General features: G+C 40.0%; 1 protein-coding gene across 11 annotated transcripts in view; it reads right to left on the bottom strand.

Moving 5' to 3' along the window:
* Positions 1 to 24575, bottom strand: part of nrxn2b (neurexin 2b) — a 390097-nt gene that overhangs the window by 329677 nt on the left and 35845 nt on the right. For all 11 annotated transcript variants that reach the window (XM_077589547.1, XM_077589542.1, XM_077589551.1 and 8 more), the window contains exon 2: positions 18527 to 19577. In XM_077589547.1, the coding sequence (XP_077445673.1) occupies positions 18527 to 19238 (712 nt within the window). In that variant the 5' untranslated portion in view covers positions 19239 to 19577. The remainder of the gene's footprint in view (positions 1 to 18526; positions 19578 to 24575) is intronic.

Here is a 24575-nt window from a genome sequence, read left to right as displayed (position 1 = left end):
CCTTCAACTGCGTTTTATTCGCATTTACTGCCGATAATAATAGCACGGGCAACAGTCTTTCGATTTACAGCAGAAACCAGTAATTCAACTTTAAACAAGCTTTTCAGTTCCGTTTTTTTATGCGTTCACAGCGACGACCAGTCTTCCGGCAAGATGGTAAATCAGATGCTTAATCATTTGTTTTTATGGATGACACATCCGCATTTTTTATGTTTATCGTGGATTTCAATGACGTTTACAAGTCAGGGTTTCATGAAATGGCCTTTATGGTGGGCACATCTTGTTTTAAAACGGCGACACAAAGAAAATAAACCAGATGCGAACACACGCTAATCTTGTTCGGAACACTCCTGAAGTCATTTGACTCTGATCATTAAAGGTCGCGCTTGAGCACGTTTAATGGCCCGTGCAGGAGTGATGTTCACCCAAAAGAAAAACGGGGAAAAAATAGCCCACCTGCAGATGTGAGCTAAACCACCTAAACAACACCAATAACAAATCTGTGACCTCAACAAGGCATCAATTCGCAACGAAATGTTTTTTCATGGTTTTAATAGGGAGTACAGATGTGTTACTTTGAAGGGAAAATCTTAAGAAAAATCATGGCACGTAGACAAATTCAAAAAGGTAGTCAGGTGATCAGTACAACCAGGAAGTGTGTCCGTAGCAGTCTAGTTTGTCATTCTTAGTTATGATGTCGGCGCCCTGAGCAAGCAATGGCAGGCAAAAGTGGATTTTTCCACATATTATGCAATATACGTTTATTTATTTTCTTGAATTTCATTCATAGACGTCAAAATACATTTTGTTCAGCGTTTTATTTTGTTAGCTAAACCACCTAAACAACACCAATAACAAATCTGTGACCTCGACAAGGCATCGGTTCGCAACAAAATGTTTATTCTACCACTTCAGTGCATTTTTTTGCTTGAGACTTATAGAAATGTGTTTCTGAGTGTGAGTTGGATTTATTTACCTTATTTTCTCGCGTATTGGCCGCGTCTGCGTATAAGCCGTACCCTTAAAATGGCCTTAAAATTGTTGAATTTGACAATTTCTCTCATATAAGACGCCCCCTTATTGACAATTTTGGTGTTTTTCATGGTTTTAATGAGTACAAATGTGTTACTTTGAAGAGAAAATCTTAAGAAAAATCATAGCACGTAGACAAATTCAAAAAGGTAGTCAGGTGATCAGTACAACCAGGAAGTTTGTCATTCTTAGGTAAGATGGTGGCGCCCTGAGCAAGCAATGGCAGGCACAAGTGGATTTTTCCACATATTATGCAAGATACAGTTTTTTTTTTCACGAATTTCATTCATAGACGTCAAAATAAATTTTGTTCAGCGTTTTATTTTGTTAGCTAAACCCCCTAAACAACACCAATAACAAATCTGTGACCTCGACAAGGCATCGGCTCGCAACCAAATGTTTATTCTACGACTTCAGTGCATTTTTTTGCTTGCAACTTAAAGAAATTTGTTTCTGAGTGTGAGTTGGATTTATTTACCGTTTTTTCTCGCGTATTGGCCGCGTCTGCGTATAAGCCGTACCCTTAAAATGGCCTTAAAATCGTTGATTTTGACGATTTCTCTTGTATAAGACGCCCCCCTGATTCACAATTTTGGTGTTTTTCATGGTTTTAATAAGGAGTACAAATGTGTTACTTTGAAGGGAAAATCTTAAGAAAAATCATCGCACGTAGACAAATTCAAAAAGGTAGTCAGGTGATCAGTACAACCAGGAAGTGTGTCCGTAGCAGTCTAGTTTGTCATTCTTAGGTAAGATGGCGGCGCCCTGAGCGAACAATGGCAGGCACAAGTGGATTTTTCCACATTTTATGCAAGATACAGTTGATTTTTTTCTTGAATTTCATTCAAAGACGTCAAAATAAATTTAGTTCAGCGTTTTATTTTGTTAGCTAAACCACCTAAACAACACCAATAACAAATCTGTGACCCCAACAAGGCATCAATTCGCAACAAAATGTTTATTCTACAACTTCAGAGCATTTTTTGCTTGCGACTTATAGAAATTTGTTTCAGAGTTTGAGTTTTATTTATTCACCGTATTTTCTCGCGTATTAGCCGCGTCTGCGCATAAGCCGTACCCTTAAAATGGCCTTAAAATTGTTGAATTTGACGATTTCTCCCGTATAAGACACCCCATGATTCACATTTTTTGGGTTTTTCATGGTTTTAATAAGGAGTACAAATGTGTTACTTTGAAGGGAAAATCTTAAGAAAAATCATCGCACGTAGACAAATTCAAAAAGGTAGTCATGTGATCAGTACAACCAGGAAGTGTGTCCGTATCAGTCTAGTTTGTCATTCTTAGGTAAGATGGCGGCGCCCTGAGCGAGCAATGGCAGGCACAAGTGGCTTTTTCCACATTTTATGCAAGATACAGTTTATTTTTTTCTTGAATTTCATTCATAGACGTCAAAACAAATTTTGTTTAGCGTTTTATTTTGCTATCCTTTCTCTATGTTGAAATAAATGACTGTATCGGCCGCGTTATGGCATTTTGTCTTTGTCCCCTTGCAGTTTCGTGCCTGTCAAGTCTACATAATTTGTTCACATATAAGCCGTACCCTTGATTCCGTCATTTTTTTTTAGTTACAAACATGGCTTATATTCGCTAAAGGACAGCAAATATTAATGACATTCATATCAGAGAAGGTGCTTAGGCTGAATGCATTCTTTTTGAAGGGAACTACACAGTCACCTCTAGAGCCAGCCCTTGTTAATGTGTTGGCATTTTTAGTACAAAATCTTACAGTGGAGGAGGAGCTATGTGATGGAAGATTTTGTAAACTAAGCTTTTCAATGAGACAGCGGGCAGAGAAGCATAACGACGGAATACAAAACCAAGGAATCGGAACGGCTATTTTTTTTTCCCTCGTTCGCAAGAGTGAATGTGAAATGGGGTGTCGGTGTCATGCAAAGGGACAGCGTTCAGATGGGTCAGTGATTCGCCAAATAGGACGGTTCCACGGGGCGAGGAGACGAGGAAAATTACTGGACCGTTTTAACGAGGGGACGGAACATCTCGACGGTTTCGACAGTTCCTTCAAAACATGACAGCTAAATCTACTGTAAATCCAATTTTACAGTCACAGTCCTATTTTTTAAGGAGCCGACTGCGATATGATGAAAAGAAACGGTAGAACAAAACACACCCGGGGGAAAAAATGCCACTTCTAAAACGAGCAAAAAAAAAATACTTAAATGATTAAATTGACTTGTATCCAGTAAAAAAAATCTGCCAATGAAAGAAACATATTTTTGTTATGCAGATTTCTTTAAAAAATATATCAATTCAGGATGAACGATGTTAATATTTGTTATATTTAACTAGGTTTTGATCTTATAATAACCCTAGAAAGTAGCATTAGCGGCTAATGCTTGGAATTAATATTACAGGCTTATTATGGGACTAAACAAAAATGTACAACTAATTTCAAAAGAAGTATACACAAATATAGATGGAAGCAATGTTGAATTAAATGAAAGACTATAATAATTGCAAGTATATTGTCCCAAAAAAATCTAATTTAATAAAATTGCTCAGTCTACACATCCCTTTACACAGCAATATTTTTTTAAATTGCCTATTTAGCCTTTTTCTATTTTACTATTGATACTTTTACCCATTCTTGGTTTCTGATCCAATGAAAAATTGCCCTCCCAAAAATGCGACTTATATATAATTTTTTCCTCTCTTTTACGTATTTTTTGACTGCCGCAACTTCTAATCCGAAAAATACCGTAGTCTGCTTTAAGTAATAAAAGCAGTCCAATCTAAAAACAAGATATTTCTACCTAAAATGTGACTTTTTAAGTGATTGTCTCTCATTTCAAAAGTAATTAGCCATTTTACCTGTTTTTTACGTATTTTTTTGACTGCCGTTACTTCTAATCCGAAAAATACCGTAGTTTGCCTTAAGTAATAAAAGCAGTCCAATCTAAAAACAAGATATTTCTACCTAAAATGTGACTTTTTAAGTGATTGTCTCTCATTTCAAAAATAATTAGCCATTTGACCTTTTTTACGTATTTTTTGACTGCCGCAACTTCTAATCCGAAAAATACCGTAGTCTGCTTTAAGTAATAAAAGCAGTCCAATCTAAAAACAAGATATTTCTACCTAAAATGTGACTTTTTAAGTGATTGTCTCTCATTTCAAAAGTAATTAGCCATTTTACCTGTTTTTTACGTATTTTTTGACTGCCGTTACTTCTAATCCGAAAAATACCGTAGTCTGCTTTAAGTAATAAAAGCAGTCCAATCTAAAAAAATGATATTTCTACCTAAAATGTGACTTTTTAAGTGATTATCTCTCATTTCAAAAGTAATTAGCCATTTTACCTATTTTTTATGTATTTTTTTGACTGCCGCAACGTCTAATCCGAAAAATACCGTAGTCTGCCTTAAGTAATAAAAGCAGTCCAATCTAAAAACAACATATTTCTACTTAAAATGTGACTTTTTAAGTGATTGTCTCTCATTTCAAAAGTAATTAGCCATTTTATCTATTTTTTACGTATTTTTTGACTGCCGCAAGTTCTAATCCAAAAAATACCGTAGTCTGCCTTAAGTAATAAAAGCAGTCCAATCTAAAAACAACATATTTCTACCTAAAATGTGACTTTTTAAGTGATTATCTCTCATTTCAAAAGTAATTAGCCATTTTACCTCTTTTTTTACGTATTTTTTGACTGCCGCAATTTCTAATCCAGAAAATAACGTAGTCTGCCTTAAGTAATAAAAGCAGTCCAATCTAAAAATAAGATATTTCTACCTAAAGTGACTTTTTAAGTGATTGTCTCTCATTTCAAAAGTAACTAGCCATTTTACCTCTTTTTTTTGACTGCCGCAACTTCTAATCCGAAAAATACCATAGTCTGCCTTAAGTAATGAAAGCAGTCCAATCTAAAAATAAAGATATTTCTACCTAAAATGTGATTTTTTAAGTGATTGTCTCTCATTTCAAAAGTAATTTGCCATTTTAACGTATTTTTTGACTGCCGCAACTTCTAATCCGAAAACTACCGTAGTCTGCTTTTAGTAATAAAAGCAGTCCAATCTAAAAATAAGATATTTCTACCTAAAATGTGACTTTTTAAGTGATTATCTCTCATTTCAAAAGTAATTAGCCATTTTTTAACTAAAAATGACCCAATTAGACATGCACGAAAGCATGGCAATGAATGAGCAAAAACAGGCCACTCCCACAAAACCAGATTCACTAGCGAACACCCCTTTGTTTTGACGCCGACCCATCTAGGAAACCCCCCCTGCTACAATATCTTAAAGTAGCAGCTCAGTAAGCGACAGACGTGTCAGTGAACGTTGACTGGTCGCTGCCAAGTAGCAAAAAAAAAGCAAAGAGGGGCTTTAGAAGACACATAACAGACGGGACGGGATGGTCTGTCACACAACAGGAAGCTTGATGTCTGTTATACGCCACGCGGGAAGAGTCAAGCGTATAACGCGATCGCATTTCGGCGTCCAAAGCCTTGAGTGCAAGGTCCAATCTGTCTTTTACCACGTACAGTATTTTCACACTATTTTTTTTTCATAATTTAGACTAATGCTCAAGTGCGGGTTATGTCATTTTTATCTCTCGCTAGGCTAAAAAAATGCTAACGTTTCATTATCAGGCGCTCATTTAGCCTGTTGTTGTCAGTTCATCTATTTTTACTTTAACGTAGCGTATTTTCTCGCATATAAGTCGCCTCTGCGTATAAGCCGCACCCTTAAAATTGTTGAATTTTTCGATTTCTCCCATATAAGATGCCACCCTGATTCACGATTTTCACCTCCAAGTGTTTTTTTTAACATTTTATGCACTTATACTGTTATTTTTTTTCTTGAATTTCATTCAAGTGGCGGCCCGGGGGCCAAATCTGGCCCGCCGCATCATTTTGTGTGGCCCGGGAAAGTAAATCATGAGTGCCGACTTTCTCTTTTAGGATCAAATTAAAATGGAGTATAGATGTATATTGAATTTCCTGATTTTCCCCTTTTAAAATCAATAATTGTAATTTTTAAATCTTTTTTTATGTTTTTAGTTCAAAAATCATTTTGTAAAATCTAAAAATATATAAAAAAGCTAAAATAAACATTGTTTTAGATCTATGAAAAACGGAATATTCAGGGTTTTTAATCCAGTTCTTTTAATCCATTTATAAATAAAATAATCTAAATATTATATCTAAAATGGTCCGGCCCACGTGAAATCAAGTTGACGTTAAAGCGGCCCGCGAACCAACCCAAGTCTGACACCCTTGGTCTAGACCACGTGTCAAAGTGGCGGCCCGGGGGCCAAATATGGCACGCCGCATCATTTTGTGTGGCCCGGGAAAGTAAATCATGAGTGCCGACTTTCTGTTTTAGGATCAAATTAAAATGAAGACTATATGAAATTTCCTGATTTTCCCCCTTTTAAATCAATAATTGTAATTTTTTAATCCATTTTTTTCTGTGTTTTTAGTTCAAAAATCATTTTGTAAAATCTAAAAATTTATTTAAAAAAAGCTAAAATAAACATTGTTTTAGATCTATAAAAAATGAATATTCAGGGCTTTTAATCCAGTTCTTTTAATCTATTTATAAATTTAAAAGAATCTAAATATTATATCTAAAATGGTCCGGCCCACATCAAATCGAGTTTACATTACCATTTTAGATATAATATTTAGAATGTTTTTTATAAATGGACCGTATCGGCCGCATTGTCTTACGTTATAGCGTTTCGTCTTTATCACCTCGCATTTTCGTGCATGTCAAGTCTAATTTATGCGCATATAAGCCGTACCCTCGATTAGGTCATCCTATTTTTCTGAGCGACAAAAATATGGTAAATATGTTCATTAATATATACTGTCCCTTATTGAATAAATCAAACGCACATTGTGATCTACAACAATGAAGATAACAGCGATTTTTGTTTTGCACAGTGACGACACAATTGAAGTAATTGAGTGTGTCAAGTCTACGTTTGTTTGTTTACACACTCCAAATCCCAGATTGCGTTGCAAAGAGGGGCGACACTGTCGGCTGCCATATTTCGCACCGGGCCTCTCAGATCAGCGAGGAGTCCAGACTGTTATTTCCACTCCACTGCGATTCCACCTGATTGCTAGCCTGATGGCTTCCCTGCTGCCTGCCACCTGCGTGCAGCCATATCGCAGTCATTACTTGGCCAGTGACAAAGTAAACCCTCCAATAGATGACGGTTTTAGTCTTGCGTGCGTTACGTGAGCTTTTAAAGTTGTTTTCCTGTCACGGAGGTGTCGCGGATCGCGATGGTTCCCTGGAATTAGTCCAATATTAACACCCCGGGGGAAAGAGGATAACGGGATAATGCCGTGGTTGATCCTATGCTAGCGGCTTGGCGGGATTTATGGGGCTATTGTCATGAAAAAGAATCAGGGGAGATTTAGCTCCGGCCGTTCGGTTAGGACTAAGTACAAAAGTCAAACACGGTGGGATCATAAAGATCATAGAGTGCTGCTCTCTACTTACAAATTAATTGGTTGCATGATGGGTGTACTGGCGCAAGTGGTTAGCGCACAGGTGTCAAAGTGGCGGCACGGGGGGCAAATCTGGCCCGTCGCATTATTTTGTGTGGCCGGGGAAAGTAAATCGTGACTGCTGACTTTCTGTTTTAGGATCATATATCACATTTCCTGATTTTCCCCCGTTTAAATCAATAATTGTGATTTTTTAATCCATTTTTTTCTGTGTTTTTAGTTCAAAAATCATTTTTGTAAAATCTAAAAATATATTTTAAAAAAGCTAAAATAAAAATTGTTTTAGATATATAAAAAACTGAATATTCAGGGCTTTTATTCCAGTTCTTTTAATCAATTTATAAAAAAAATCTAAATATTATATTTAAAATGGCCAATGTTTATTTTAGCTTTTTTTATATATTTTTTGATTTTACAAAATGATTTTTGAACTAAAAACACAGAAAAAATGGATTAAAAAATTACAATTATTGATTTAAAAGGGGGAGAATCAGGAAATTTAATATACATCTATACTCTTCATTTTAATTTAATCCTAAAACAGAAAGTCGGCACACATGATTTACTTTCTCGGGCCGCACAAAACTATGCGGCGGGCCAGATTTGGCCCCCGGGCCGCCACTTTGACACCTGAGATGTATATTAAATTTCCTGATTTTCCCCCTTTTAAATCAATAATTGTAATTTTTTAATCCATTTTTTCTGTGTTTTTAGTTCAAAAATCATTTTGTAAAATCTAAAAAATATATTTAAAAAAGCTAAAATAAACATTGTTTCAGATCTATAAAAAACTGAATATTCAGGGATTTTAATCCAGTCCTTTTAATCCATTTATAAATTTAAAAAATCTAAATATTATATCTAAAATGGTCCGGCCCACGTGAAATCAAGTTGACATTAAAGCGGCCCGCCAACCAACCCGAGTCTGACACCCTTGTCCATCTCCTTGTGCCTTGCGATTGGTTGGCCACCGCTTCTGACCCAGAGTTAGCTGGGCTAGGCTCCAGCACCCCCCGCAACCCAAATGAGGATAAAGCAGTTCAGAAAATGAATGATGGGTGTACTTTAGCATGTGTTACAACATTTCCTTGTTCTATTTGTATCTAGGACAAATGTTTGTATGTAGAATCAATCATTTTCACCCGTTTCGGTAACGTAAACATTGAATTATTTTTCAGGAGAAGCCAACGAGACGGGCTTTATTCATACGATAACTGCGGCGTGACGACAACCGCCGTCAATCAGCGCTCCTCGCTAAATATTGCACAAAGGCGTCGACTCGGCATGCGGGATGAAACCGCTCGAAGACCACCAGGGAAGATAATCCACTCCTTCCCTGTATTCCTCACTTGAAGGGTAATAAGAGGGTCGGTTGTAGAGCGATTTCATCACGCAGCAGTCTTTTTTAGTTATTGCTCCGGAGCGTGATAGTCAGCCGCGGCGGCTTACGGAAGCTCCAACCGCGGCGGAAATGAAATGATGCCATTTTTCCTTTACATGGAAATGAAATGGGAGGGCTACACAATGTTGAATTTTCACCCCCGATCTCACCTGTGAACGGCAGAACCAATCATTTATGAGAATCCAGTAGCGGTCTGTGCATTTTCTCGTAGCGCCTTTAACGAATCAATCCAACCCTCAAAAACTATTTTATGGCTATAAAACCTCTACTGCAGCTACAGCTGCGACACATAAAAAATAATCAATAAATCAATGCATAAAAATGGGGTAAAATCCACTTCCTAGCAGAATGTAATGATTAAATACAAATACTGGAGCTTTTCAGACATTACAACTGGGAAAAGACAGCAATGAACGTCAATGGCGTACCGGCAAACATTGCCCGAAAATGGGGTCAAATCCAGCCAAAAACAGCATTTATTGATTAAATACAAATACTCGTATTTCTGGCATAGTCCGTCTAGAAAATGGCTTTAAATCAACACAATATATTTGCTTGTGCAGCTAGCTCCAGATACAGTTTGGTAGCTAATCATAGTGGGTGAAAGTGATGATGTATCACTACGCCTGCGACAAAGCAATGACGTATCCCTACGCCTGCGACAATACATTGTGGTGTTGCCAACTCGAAATTTGATTGGTTAAAGCAACAGTCTTATCGACGCTTGTGATAGATCTGAAAATACAACTTCAAGAGCAGGTTAAGAAAGAGTGAGATCAATTTAAAAGGAAATAGGTTTATTACCAGACTGCACAATGGGGAGAGAGCTCTAACAGCTGTGAACCACACAGTCTGTTGTCCTTGCAACTATCTCTCCAAATGAACAGTGGGTCAGTCTTTATATAGGAAAACACCTTACTATTTCTAAGACAGCGATGTAGGACAAAGTTTATGTAAACAAAACTTTAGGCTGATATGGTTAGACATTAGCAGGGCTAAGTTGTATGCAAACGATATTTTTATAGCTCACACAAACTGCTGCAGCCTATCTTACATCACGCGATTCGAACAAACAATTATTAAGCCAGTTGGCCACATCGCACAATACAAGCAAACAACTGCAAACCCTGTTAGCCAGCCTAGCTTACATTTCGCGATGCGAACAAACAATTGCAAAGCCAGCTAGTTAGCCTATCTTACATTCCACGATCTTAACAAACAATTGTAAAGCCAGTTTGGCCACATGGCGTGACATGAACAAATAATTATTTAGCCAGTTGGCCAGTCTATCCCACAGCTTGTTTCATGCAGCAGAGCCCGCAGAACTGATTGTGAAGGCCTTGAGGCAGATTTCTGACCCTGGCAACAAATAATGGCTCAAATGTGATTGGTTAAATGCTTCAATATGAAAACACACATCTGGAAGCAGTGCAAACAGGGGGGAAAGCAATGAAAGGAAGCTAACAGACAATTTGGAATTATTTAATAAGTATTGATGGACAAAATATAATATATGATTCAGATATTTCTTAGGCCAGCAGAGAAGGCCTTGAAGGCCCCGACGGCCCGCCACTGTGAGAATCTGTCGTCTCCGCTCCCAATTTTAATGTGCGACCGAACTTTTCCGGAAATGTCTCGAGATATTTAGCAACTTTCCATGACTTTGCCGCGACCAGAGTTGATTAAAACAATGGCTACCCCCCCCCCCAAAAAAAATGGCGCCGAGCGAGTTATCGCTTGTTAATTCGCAGCGTCCATCGGAAAGAATGGAGAATAACAAAAACAAAATACTTGGCACGGAGACCCCGCCATAACAAGATTAACCGTGTTTCCGCGTCAACGGCATTGACGGCGAAATCGTGTAATTCCCGGCATCCGGGGTGACCTCCCCCTCCCAATTGGACCCCCTGGCATCAAGCCTGGACATACTGCGGGGGAAGAAATAGATAATGGCTGACCAGTGTCATCTTTAGCGGACAGAGTGTCCTTCTCAGTACAGCTTTCCGAAAAAATACTTTAGAAAACATGGGTCGTTCCCAAATTTAGTTTTAAACAACCCACATACTGTACACCAAAGCAAACCCAGATTGGTTAGTGGGCCACATTCATGCCAACTAGAGCTCATGTGGACCATGCCAGTTTATTTTCGGCCCAAATAAAGTTACCTTAACTAACCGTCCATGGCACTGGAAGACAAAATTCCACAGCCAGTGAATTGGACTGCCATTATTGTCAATGGCAGGGAATTAGTAAATTTAAGGTCACTTTCTTGTCATTTTAGGGTACGAAGGTCACTCTGTAAATTTTGAGTCATTTGTTATTGATTTTGGGGTCATTTGCCGGTCCCACCTGCTTGTTTAGAACCAAAAGACAATTATTGCGCTATTAAAAAAATTCTCTTTTGAAAAAGGGGTGTTTAACAAATAAAAGATTGTGCTTACACACTTAGAGAAGGTGAAGAAATGCAATCACTCGTCTATTAGGGTCCGACAGCTGTTTCTGGCCACCATCAAAAAATTTCAACTCTCTATGTTACAAGGTTTGGAAAAACGTAGCGAGAGAATCTTAACATACACACACACACACATCCAAAATCACCCTTTATAAGGACTACAACAACTACAGTGGCATCTAGTTGCTTTATAACACAACCACTTACAACTATTACAGCTGCATCTCGTTGATTTATAACACAACCACTTACTACTACTACAGCTGAAGCTAGTTGATTTATAACACAACTACTTACTACTACTATTATTACTACAATATTTACAGCAAAGTCTAATTGCTTTATAACACAACTACTTAAAACTATTACAGTTGCATCAGGTTGATTTATAACAACCATTTACTACTACTATTATTACTACTACTATCATTACTACTACTACTACTACTACTACTACTACTACTACTACTACTACAGGTGCATCTAATTCTTTTATAACACAACCACTTACTATTACTACTACTACAGGTGCATCTAGTTATTTTATAACACAACCACTTACTATTACTATTATTACGACTACTACATCTCCATATAGTGGATGTATAACACTACTACTACTACTAAGGCTCCATATAGTGGATGTATAACACTACTACTACTACTACAGCTCCATATAGTGGATGTATAACACTACTACTACTACAGCTCCATATAGTGGATGTATAACACTACTACTACTACAGCGCCATATAGTGGATGTATAACACTACTACTACTACAGCTCCATATAGTGGATGTATAACACTACTACTACTACTACTACAGCTCCATATAGTGGATGTATAACACTACTACTACTACTACTACTACAGCTCCATATAGTGGATGTATAACACTACTACTACTACTACTACAGCTCCATATAGTGGATGTATAACACTACTACTACTACTACTACAGCTCCATATAGTGGATGTATAACACTACTACTACTACAGCTCCATATAGTGGATGTATAACACTACTACTACTACAAAACAACAGCTCTGTGTAGTGGATGTATAACACTACTACTACTGATACAGCTCCATGTAGTGGATATATAACACTACTACAGCTCCATGTAGTGGATGTAAAACACTACTACTCTGCTACTACTACTACTACTACTATTACAGCGCCATCTTGTGGATGTAAAAGACAATCTTCTCCTTCTACTACTACTACTACTACCACCACCACCACCACCACCACTACTACGTACTACTACTGTTTTATAATCCGTGCGCCTCATATATGAAACCAACTTTAAGATAGGCCATTCATTGAATGTGCGGTTTTCACCCCGGTGCAAAATGCAGTCGTTGTTCTGAGACAAACAAAATAAAAACAATTGAAAATGCGTGAACAAATCTACTTTTAAATATCAAATATGCCATGACTTAAAATGTCATTTTTTTCTCTTGTCGCCCCCCCGCCCCCATAGTGAATTAATCTCATATAAACTGTTAAAGACACTCCTAAAATTCACTTTGCTGTCTTATATAAATGTTTTAGGCTGTTTCGAAAAAATGAAGTGGGTGCCGCGGCATTCCTAATCACCGAAAGAAAAAAAAATCAGTGCGCCGTTTTGATTGACAGCAACACAAGCAGGAGGTGCTTTGGCAGTCGCTCCACATTTCCTTTGTAATTTGGTGACTGGCGGCGAATTAACGCCATAGGCGGTCCTGTCACTTTGAGAATCCCACTGATTGAATAAAAACATCTGTGATTAGCTTTGATTCGGGGAACGACGAGATCCCAATGCATTTCATGATGCGTTGATTTTTCTGAAAGTTTCCACACCCCTGCTCGACACTACATCTTAACCATACCATTACCGATTATTCAATTCATTTTTAATATCGACAGAAATGAGAAAGAATTAGAGAGAAACAACATGAGCTATGGACGACCATCAATTCCCCCTCCACACCCAGTCCAGCCATTTGTTTCGCAATTATCACCAAGCTATCCGACTCTCCTTCCCGTATCATTCGCCGTTTGCCCCTCCGCCGCGATCCGTCAACGTCGCCGGCCCACCGATCACAACCGAAAGCCACCGTCTCGCTCCACTAAACCCGCGTTTTGGGAAGCATTTACAGCTCTCCCGTACTCTTATTCTCACACACGGCAGGGAACGCCGATAACGTCTCGCGGATAACCATGACCAGCATGTGAAATACGTGCGGGAGAAAGACTTTCAAGATTCAGACCCCGGGTGACGTCTACAAAACCTGCCGTCGGCGCCTCGGCCACGTGGGGATAAATACGCCGGCCCGCCGTAATGACCCAATTCACCACCGCCGAGCAAAGAAAAGCTCGGAAGATAAATTAAGACGGCGCAAATGGACGTCTCGCCGCTCTCCAACCACGTTTGAGAAGGACAAATGTTTCCTGCGGTGATCGGGCCTCTGCATTGGTATTCTGCTCTCAATTTAGCTTCCAGCCACCACGCAGCAATCTGACACGGCGCAGGCGGACAGACGGCCGCGGCTAGCCGGCGGTGACATCATTTTTGCCGCGCTATATAGTCATAAAAGGTAGAACTAAAGCCCGAGAAAAAATATAGAAATACAGACGCTCCCCTACTTACAAACGAGTTAGGTTCCGAGCGATTGTTCATAAGTTGAATTTGTTTGTAAGTTGCTCAGTGCTATATTTTGTATTATAATTTATGTTTAAGGCCTATATAAGTATATTGAAGGTTTATATAAGTGCATTTGTATGTTTAAGGCTTGTATAAGTAACACGCATTGGTTTGTGCTGAAAAAACATTTAATAAAATGGATAGAATACATACAGTACTGTATACATACAATAGAGAGAGATTTACAAGAAACTGGCCGAAAGAATCTATCTAATGACGATTGCAGTTTTCTTTTTTTCATCATAAATGATGCGGTAGCACTGTATGGCATCATTCAATTGATTTGCAAACTTTGTGCAACGTTCAATATTTGGGTCCTGCTGCTTGATCTTTGTTTATAAATGGTACTGACGGTCGAACTATTCAAGTTGTATTCCCGTGCAACGCGCATCAAGCTTCGTTATTATTGCCACTCATTTCAAATGAAATGGCTTGCCTCTTCCTTGCACCTCCCTCAATAGAAGCCTTTCGCTTTTCACCAACCATATTGAACAATGGATGCACGAGATATTTTATGATAAAAATGAAAAAGGTTCTTTGCACACTGGAGATACATTCACGCACTTCCCCATCGCAACGAAGAAGGTAGATGCTGGGTGAGCTGAGCTGTCACAGCGCCAGGCGTCGGTATTAGCGGCGGAAAGAAGCACTACTCGGAAAAAGGCGCGCAATACAAAAGCGAACTTACGAACATTTTTCGACATAAACGCAATTTGCAGACATGTTCGTATGTACCGTTGTTCGTAACTCGAATGTTCGTAAGTAGGGGAGCGTCTGTATTCCTGATAATGGAAAACCTGGAAAATAACAATTTTGAGGAAAAACTGAACACCTAAAATGCGACTATTGTTTATTTCTGTTGATTGAACTCATTAGCTTCCCCCCAAAAAATGATAGGTGCTATAATTAAAATGGATCTGATGCCTATGACTATCAAAGAAAGTGAAAGAATTATTTAATAAAATTAGGTTAAAAAAACAGGGGTCACCATTTTTTGGATTTTGATGTTAATGATTTATGATTTCAACTATTCAACCTGGAGTCAAAGTCCTTCAAAAATGATTCCAAGAAGATTAAAACAAACAGAATTCAAGTTGGAACATTTAGGTCAAATTTACCGTATTTTCTCCCATATAAGCCGCCTCCGCGTATAAGCCGTACCCTTAAAATTGCCTTCAAAATCATTGAATTTTATGATTTCTCATGTAAGACGCCCCCTGATTCACAATTTCACCTCCATATTCATGTGCACCGTGTGATTTTGAATTCTACAAATTTTCCTTGTCATGTTACACGGCACTCGGACGTTTCGGCGAAAGATGTTTGGTCCCCGGATGTTTGGTCCCCGGACGTTTGGTCGACCGGACGTTTGGTAGAACGGACTCTCTCTCTCTCATTGTCAAGTTCTTCTCTACTTTCTTCAAATTTTGCCCCGGGGCCCCCGATGTTTTCACAGCAGGAACAACTCAAATCCTTCCAGTTTACAATTTTATTGAAGTTTTCCAGTGAGAGGAAAGAATTTGCTGTTTCTGAACAGATTAGCTTTTGCTGAAAGGGTTAGCTGTTATTATTGAAAGGATTAGCTGTTATTGTTGAAAGGATTAGCTGGTTGTTGAAAGGGTTAGCTGGTGTTGAAAGGGTTAGCTGGTTGTTGAAAGGGTTAGCTGGTTGTTGAAAGGGTTAGCTGGTTGTTGAAAGGGTTAGGTTGAAAACCAGTTGCGTGTGATCGGGTCTGAAGGGTATTTCTGGTTCCTTTGTTGCCTGTCTTGCCTTTCAAGGCTGGACTACTGAGTTTATATCCTGGTTCATAACCTATGACCTCAGGCAGGAAGTGAGGTGAGTCTGATTGGGTTTTTTTCTGCCCCCTGTTGGTCTGGAGGGGGGCAGACATATCTTCTCCATAGTTGACACTAATAATTTGACAGCGAGCGAACCCAGCGACCAAATGTCCGGTCGACGGCCCGTCCGTTCTACCAAACGTCCGCTCGACCAAACGTCCGGGGAGGACCAAACGTCCGGGGAGGACCAAACGTCCGGGGAGGACCAAACGTCCGGGGACCAAACGTCCGGGGACCAAACGTCCGGGGACCAAACGTCCGGGGACCAAACGTCCGGGGACCAAACGTCCGGGGACCAAACGTCCGGGGACCAAACGTCCGGGGACCAAACGTCCGGGGACCAAACGTCCGGGGACCAAACGTCCGGGGACCAAACGTCTTTCGACGAAATGTCCGGTAATGACGTTACACGACTGGACAAAAACTGTGGAACAGCTTTGATATTTTCCCCCACTTTCCAAACGAGTTTCCAAGCGCAAAACTGATTCCTGAACTTTGTCAGAGCAAAACAAACAGTCGCTGAGGGTGGTCAAAGCTAGAATCGAGATAAGCGGAGCAAAGTGGGGGTGAAAGAGAGTCTTGTTGGGTAGTGGAGAAGAGATGGAGAGCCTAGATTGCCTTGAGAGAAGGGGAGATAGTCGAATACGCAGCAGAGGCACAAGCACGCCAGATATGGAAATGGGATGTGTCAGAAAAGAGAGGAAGGAGGAATGCTCAAATATAACAGAGTTTGACGTGAGCTGACAGCACAGAAGCACATGAAGGCGGCGGAAGCAGCGAAAGAGACAAAAAAGCCTGCAAAGCAAAGAAAGGCAACAATGTTTGAGGAATCTAAAACCCACCAACTACGCACCCAGACTCATCCCGCCGCATCTCTTTAAACCACTCAACAAAAGACACCCCGATCAAAAGGGGAACCCGTTCCTCTGGGCCCTCGATGGTTTGAACCAGAGTTTAACCTTGTACGCCATCACAAATGCCTGAAAACGAGGAAATTAATCAAGCGTGACCTCTGTGCGGGATACCTTGGAAAAGCCAAGAAAAGATTGCCAGCAGCTAGGAGGATGGACCATCATTTTTCATCAAGATCCTTCAGGAACACGCATAAACTCGTTTATGGGTATACCTTCCCGGGTGCCTTGATACATAAAACTACCTTCGCCCATTTTGTGACGCTAGCAAAAACGCTAAAGTCGGACATTTACCGTATTTTCTCGAATATTGACCGCTTTGGCGTATAAGCCGTACCCTTAAAAGTGCCTTACATTCATTGCATTCTCTTGCATTATGGCACTTCGTCTTTGTCATCTTGCAGTTTCTTGCATGTCTAGTCTAATTTGTGCGCATATAAGCCGTACCCTTGGTTCAGTCATCATTTTTTTAAAGTTACAAATACGGCTTATATGCGAGAAAATATGGTACATATGGTCCTTGCTCAAATTAAATTGACATTTCTGTCATTAAGGAAGATTCATTGCAAGAGAAATGAGTGAAAAGTTGAGAAAAGTTGTTCAATATTTATTGCCCCACGCATTGTTTTTGTTTTTAATCACCCAAAACTTTGGGGGGAAAATGTTTCCTTTGTAATCTGTTTATTTTAAAATAATTTAAACAACAAAAACAAGTTTGTTGAGTTTTTTGGCAAAAAAATATATATTTTACCAAAAAATCAAGAACATTTTCAAAAAGATGTCAATTTTACAAAATGACTATAATAGTTAACTTGACAACTAATTAATAAAAAAAGTTATGTTTCCAAAAGTACTAACCAAGATTTATTTTGAAGTAATGCAAAATGAATGCAACATTAGTTTGTATGTAATTAATATCCATTACACCATATTTTTGATTAATTTTTTTACCAAAAAGAAGGACAAAAAAATTAAACGAACATGCTGCGCGACAGGAATTTTTAAGAACTAAAATATTCATTTGCATTTCTTAAACATTCTCCGGCTACAAAAGGTGCGCCGAAAGAAAACAATGAACCCCTGTTGTCGCTTGGCATTTGCTAGTTATTAGCCAATCGGCGTTGCAAACTGCAAGACATCATCTTGCAGTTTCTTGCATGTCAAGTCTAATTTGTGCGCATATAAGCCGTACCCTTGATTCAGTTAACAGTTTTTTTGGTTAATGCGAAAAAATACGGTATTTAGCGTGAGAAACGCAAATTCCCCAATAGGTCGGCCCCTTACCTTCTTTGCAGTACTTCCGCTAGTTGTTAGCCAATCGGCGTTGCAAACTGCAAGACGTCACCTTGCAGTTTCTTGCATGTCAAGTCTAATTTGTGCGCATATAAGCCGTACCCTTGATTCAGTTAACATTTTTTGTTCGTTAATGCGAGAAAATACGGTATTCAGCGTGAGAAACGCGAATTCCCGAATAGGTCGGCCCCTTACCTTCTTTGCAGTACTTCCGCTAGTTATTACCCAATCGGCGTTTCAAACTGCAAGATGTCACCTTGCAGTTTCTTGCATGTGAAGTCTAATTTGTGCGCATATAAGCCGTACCCTTGATTCAGTTAACATTTTTTTCCGTTAATGCGAGAAAATACGATATTCAGCGTGAGAAACGCGAATTCCCGAATAGGTCGGCCCCTTACCTTCTTTGCAGTACTTCCCCCGGAAGCGGGTATGGGTGCAGTCGCAGTGAACCTCTCCGAACTGGATGGAGCAGATACCTCCGTTAAAGCACGGGTTCTGTTTGGCGCACAGGTACTCCAGGTCGCTCTGGATCCCCTGGCTGTTCAGCAGGGTCGGGGGCGTTTCCCCGACCTTCAGGTTGGAGATCAAACCCATGAAGAGGGGTTCGTACTTGACCGTGCTGGAGGTCAGCGCCGAGAGGCGCACGTCGGGCGGTATCCCGCCCACGAACAAGTCGCTGACCACTGCCATTTCCTTGCGTTTGGACTTGACCTCCGCTACTTTGGTCTCGCCGTCAACCATCAGGAGGGTCTCTCGGTAGTTGCGGGTGAGCAGGACCATGTGCCAACGGTCGTCGCTCACCCGCGTCTCCGTGTGCAGGACGGCCGGCTCGGCGCAGTGGATGGCGAAGCGGAGCTGGAGGCGCCCGCCGACGATCAGCAGCTCCAGGAAGTCGCAGTTGCCGCCGTCGTCCAGGTAGAGGACGAGAGCTTTGCTGATGTTGCTCTTGAGGCTGAAGCTCAACTCGCCCACCGAGCCGGCCTCCCAGCGCCCGTAGCGAGCCCATTGGCCGGGCGCCCCGCCGAATTCCAGCACCCTCACTCTGGAGAACAAGCTGATGAGGGCAAGCGGAAACAAGGGCCAGGACGGGAATCTTAAACACCTGATCATGATTTCAGTTCTCAGGGCTCCAGGTGGAGGCTTTGTTTTTGTTTTTTCTGGCTGCCGTCAATGGGTGGACAATTTTTCGCTCTTGGAGCTACCCCGGAAATAGCCTAGCAGGGACTTTTTCCTAATTTTCCTGATGACTCCACAGTTGTTTTTTCCCAAAGATCTCCCTGATCTAATTTGTTGTCCTTATCCTCACTCTCCTCCGTCTCTCCATCAGTGTCGATTTTTTGGGGGGGTGGGTCTTCTGAAGCCTCTTTGTTGCACTTGGACCAAAAGCAATTTTGGAATTTTAGTGGGCGGCCATCATTTTTCTTGGGAAATGTTCCATGGTGGCTGGATCTGGAAAAGATGGAAAAAACGTTTTATTTCCATGAAATGTAGCGTTTTTTCTCGCATATAAGCCTCCCCTGCATATCATTTGGACCCTTAAATTGCCTAAAAATGGTTGAATTTTACAATTTCTCACGTGTGTTATTTAAAAAAAATCTATATTTAGGTATTAATTTAGCCTGTTGTGCTCCATTTAACGTATGTTTGTTCATGGTTTCTCCAAAAAATGCAATTTAGCGTATTTACTCACATGTAAGCCACACCTGGGTATCATTTTGACCCTTAAATTGCCTAAAAATGGTTGAATTTTACAATTTCTCACGTATAAGCCAACCCTTGATTCACAATTTTCACCTCCACATTCATGGTTTTAATAGGGAGTACAAATGTCTTACTTTGAAAAATATGGTACAATTTTGAGTGTTGTTGCGGGTCTGTTATTTTATAAAAAACCTAGATTTAGGTATTAATTTAGCCTGTTGTGCTCCATTTAACGCATGTTTGTTCTTGGTTTCTCCAAAAATGCAATTTAGCGTATTTACTCGCATGTAAGCCGCCCCCGCGTACAAGCCACACCCTTAAAATGGCCCTAAAATTGTTGAATTTTACGATTTCTCTCGTATACGACACCCCCTGATTCACAATTTTTACCGCCATATTCATGGTTTTAATAGGGAGTACAAATTTGGAATTTTTGTCTAATACCATATTTTCTCGCATATAAGCCGTACCCTTAAAATCGTTGAATTTTACAATTTCTCGCGTATAAGCCACGCGTTGATTCACAATTTTCACCTCCACATTCATGGTTTTAATGGGGAGTACAAATGTCTTACTTTGAAAAATACGGTACAATTTTGATTGTTGTTGCGGGTCTGTTATTTAAAAAAAAAATCTATATTTAGGTATTAATTTAGCCTGTAGTGCTCCATTTAACGTGTGTTTGTTCTTGGTTTCTCCAAAAATGCAATTTAGCGTATTTACTCGCATGTAAGCCGCCCCCGCGTACAAGCCACACCCTTAAAATTGTTGAATTTTACGATTTCTCTCGTATAAGCCACCCCTGTTTCACAATTTTCACCTCCATATTCATGGTTTTAATAGGGAGTACAAATGTGTATTTTTTAAGGTAAAATTTTAATAAAAATCATCGTACATGGTATTTCTCCGATACTGTATGAATCAAAAGCACATTATTAGGGTCATTATCATAAGAAATTAATTCATCCAGTAATGGTTGTTTTCTTACTGCAAAACAGAAAATAACCAACACATAGAAAATGTTAATTTGCCGACATCTACTGACGAAAAAGAGCATAGCAATGCAGTAAGTCTTGTGCGCATATAAGCCATACCCTTGTTTCAGTCATCATTTTTTTTGTTACAAATGTGGCTTATATGCGAGAAAATACGGTGTCCGCACATTCGAACGAGTTCACTTAATAGGAACGACTTGGCCTTGGCGGAGGTCTCCTGAGCAGCGCTAATGTGGAAAAATTTGACTGTACACGGACTCATTAACGACCTGTGAAAAGTCTCGCGCAAAATTGAATCAAGTGGGATCGAGGCTAAAGCGCCGTACGACTGAATGGAAATTCGAACTGACGGCCTTGACCCCGAGACGGGGGCTCGGGGCAACGCCGCCCTGATGTCGCTCCCCTTTCTGTTCCGACGGCAATGGCGGGCCGTTAAAAGCGGAGGCGGGGAGTGCGTGTCGACCGCATAATCAACCTCTCACAGCCGTGATGTTGATCGAGGAAGATGAGGGAGGACTGAGGACGCTCAACAGCTCTTCTGAGACAATTTCTAGTTTTCTTTGGAAGACGCTTATGTGTTCACGTTGCACTTTTTGTGGAGTTTTATTCCCAGCAGAGACATTTTTTACAGTAATAACCGTAAAATGGAGAACAGACTAAATAGGAGTCTTGAAACGCTCTATACTAGATGTCATCATCTACCTGAAAAAAATAGTTAGGACGTGTAGGAAATTGTTCCAACACAAACACTGCCGAAATAAGCCTTTATTTTGACATATGCGAGTGGGCCAAACATATAAAATAGAGTACCGTATTTTCACGACTATACGGCGCATCGTATTTTTAGCCGCAGTGTCAATAACGAGTGCTATTTCTGTATTTTACACACACAAAGGACGCACTGTTTTTATACCAGGCATGGCAAAACATACACCAGCTTAAACATACACGTGGGCCGGACCATTTTAGATATGATATTTAGATTTTTTTTTAAATGAATGGATTAAAAGAACTGGATTAAAAGCCCTGAATATTCAGTTTTTAATAGATCTAAAACAATGTTTATTGTAGCTTTTTTATATATTTTTAGATTCTACAAAATGATTTTTGAACTAAAAACACAGAAAAAAATATTAAAAAATTACAATTATTGATTTAAAAGGGGGAAATCAGGATATTTAATATACATCTATACAGACGCTCCCCTACTTACGAACGAGTTAGGTTCCGAGCGATTGTTCATAAGTTGAATTTGTTTGTAAGTTGATTCAGTGCTATATTTTGTATTATAATTTATGTTTAAGGCCTATATAAGTATATTGAAGGTTGATATAAGTGCATTTGTATGTTTAAGGCTTGTATAAGTAACACACATTGGTTAGTACTGAAAAAAACATTTAATAAAATGGAGAGAATATGTACAGTACTGTATAGAGAGAGAGAGAAAGAGAGATTTATGTATTAGAAACTGGCCGAAAGAAGCGATCTAACGACGATTGCACAGTTTTCTTCTTTTTTTCCATCATAAATGATGCGGTAGCACTGTATGGCATCATCCAATTGATTTGCAAACTTTGTGCAACGTTCAATATTTGGGTCCTGCTGCTCCATCTTTCTGTTTATAAATGGTACTGACGGTCGAACGATTCAATGCCCGTGCAACGCTCACCACTCTCACGCGCATCAAGCTTCGTTATTATTACCACTTGTTTCAAATGAAATGGCTTGCCTCTTCCTTGCACCTCCCTCACTAGAAGCCTTTTGCTTTTCACCAACAATATTGAATAATGGGTGCACGAGATATTTCATGATAAAAATGAAAAAGGTTCTTTGCGCACTGGAGATACATCACGCACTTACGCAATTTACGCACTGCAACGAAGTGGGCAGAAGAAGGTGGATGCTGGGTGAGCTGAGCTCACAGCGCCAGGCATCGGTATTAGCGGCGGAAAGAAGCACTACGCCGAAGAAGAAAAAAATCGAACTTACGAACATTTTTCGACATAAACGCAATTTGCAGACATGTTCGTATGTACCGTTGTTCGTAACTCGAATGTTCGTAAGTAAGGGAGCGTCTGTACTCCATTTTAATTTGATTCTAAAACAGAAAGTCGGCACTCATGATTTACTTTCCCGGGCCACACAAAATGATGCGGCGGGCCAGATTTGGCCCCCGGGCCGCCACTTTGACACGTGCCGTATGCTAAGAATTCCGATCTTAATGGCGTCCAACGTTGCCTCGAGTGATGATGGGAAAAAAATGAAATGGGACAGTTCACGCCATAGACTCCCGAAGTGACGTGGGGAGAGGGTGGGAGTTGCGTGAAGACCCCGATGCCAACGTCTCCCACGGGGTTGTGGGAGGAAATAGGTCGCGTCTCGCTCACATGACCACGCGGCTATCCCGAGGCATCGCACAGCTTGGCTTTGACAAGGAGTCGGGTCAGGGTGTGCAGATTGCTCTTTCACTCAACTTGACTCGCGAGCTTGCAAGTGAGAGAGCTGTCCCTTTTCATAAGGCTACAGCTGTGGCGCAATCACCAATGCAACAAAATGGCGATGCGCCGGATTTCAATTCGGCGGCTCTGGAACGCGCTTTGATATTTTTAGACTGCCGCGCTGGCCGAAATCTTTCAGCGTGGCTCATGAGACAAAATTACAGTAGATTAACAAGACCCCTCCCAAGTGCGCTGTTACCAGGAGGGCTGCAAACCATATCAATCAAAGCTTTGGCACGTACGGTTCTGCCTCCAGATATGTTAAGCTTCCTACGTGCCCTTGAATTTTGGCATTCCCTAAATCAACAACGCGCTCGCTGCCGTGGTAAAGTTCAATATTTTGTTGGCGATCGCAATGGCGGAGCGAAGTCGAAGGGTTTTCTCGTTGTCGGCAAACTATTTGATGCGCTGTGACTACAGCGACAGATTGGTTTGCTAGGTCATGCCGTACAACAGGGGTGTCAGACTCGGGTTGGTTCAGGGGCTGCTTTAACGTCAACTTGATTTCACGTTGGCCGGACCATTAAAAGAACTGGATTAAAAGCCCTGAATATTCAGTTTTTTATAGATCTATAACAATGTTTATTTTAGATTTTTTTAATATAATTTTAGATTTTAGAAAATGATTTTTGAACTAAAAACACAGAAAAATTTGATTAAAAAATTGCAATTATTGATTTAAAAGAGGGGAAAATCAGGAAATTTAATATACATCTATACTTTTCATTTTTATTTGATCCTAAAACAGAAAGTCGGCACTCATGATTTACTTTCTCGGGCCACACAAAATGATGCGGCGGGCCAGATTTGGCCCCCGAGCCGCCACTTTGACACATGTGGTCTAGACCAAGGGTGTCAGACTCGGGTTGGTTCACGGGCCACGTTAAGGTTAACTCGATTTCATGTGGGCCGGACCATTTTAGATATAATATTTAGATTTTTTTAAATAAATGGATTAGAAGAACTGGATTAAAAGCCCTGAATAATCATTTTTTTATAGGTAAATGTCCATGTCCCGAGACTAACGCGTAAAAAAATGCTTGAAAACATTTGCAAATAGATCAAATAAGTAGCAAATAGGCCCTAAAATGTCATTTAAATGTTAATTATTTTTGTAGGATTCCGTATTTAACATGGAAGGCAGACCTGACGTCAGTTTTCCCAAACGAACGAGTCGAGCAAATGTCCTTTCTTCTGCGTTTCGTATTTTTAGTACAAATTCAGTCTTGATTAAACGTGTCACTTGTCCTCAT

The sequence above is a fragment of the Stigmatopora argus genome, chromosome 20, assembly GCF_051989625.1.
Source record: "Stigmatopora argus isolate UIUO_Sarg chromosome 20, RoL_Sarg_1.0, whole genome shotgun sequence".
In the NCBI taxonomy this organism is placed as follows: Eukaryota; Metazoa; Chordata; class Actinopteri; order Syngnathiformes; family Syngnathidae; genus Stigmatopora; species Stigmatopora argus.
Note: the sequence above shows the minus strand (reverse complement) of the source record. Positions and strands in the feature narration are given on the sequence as shown.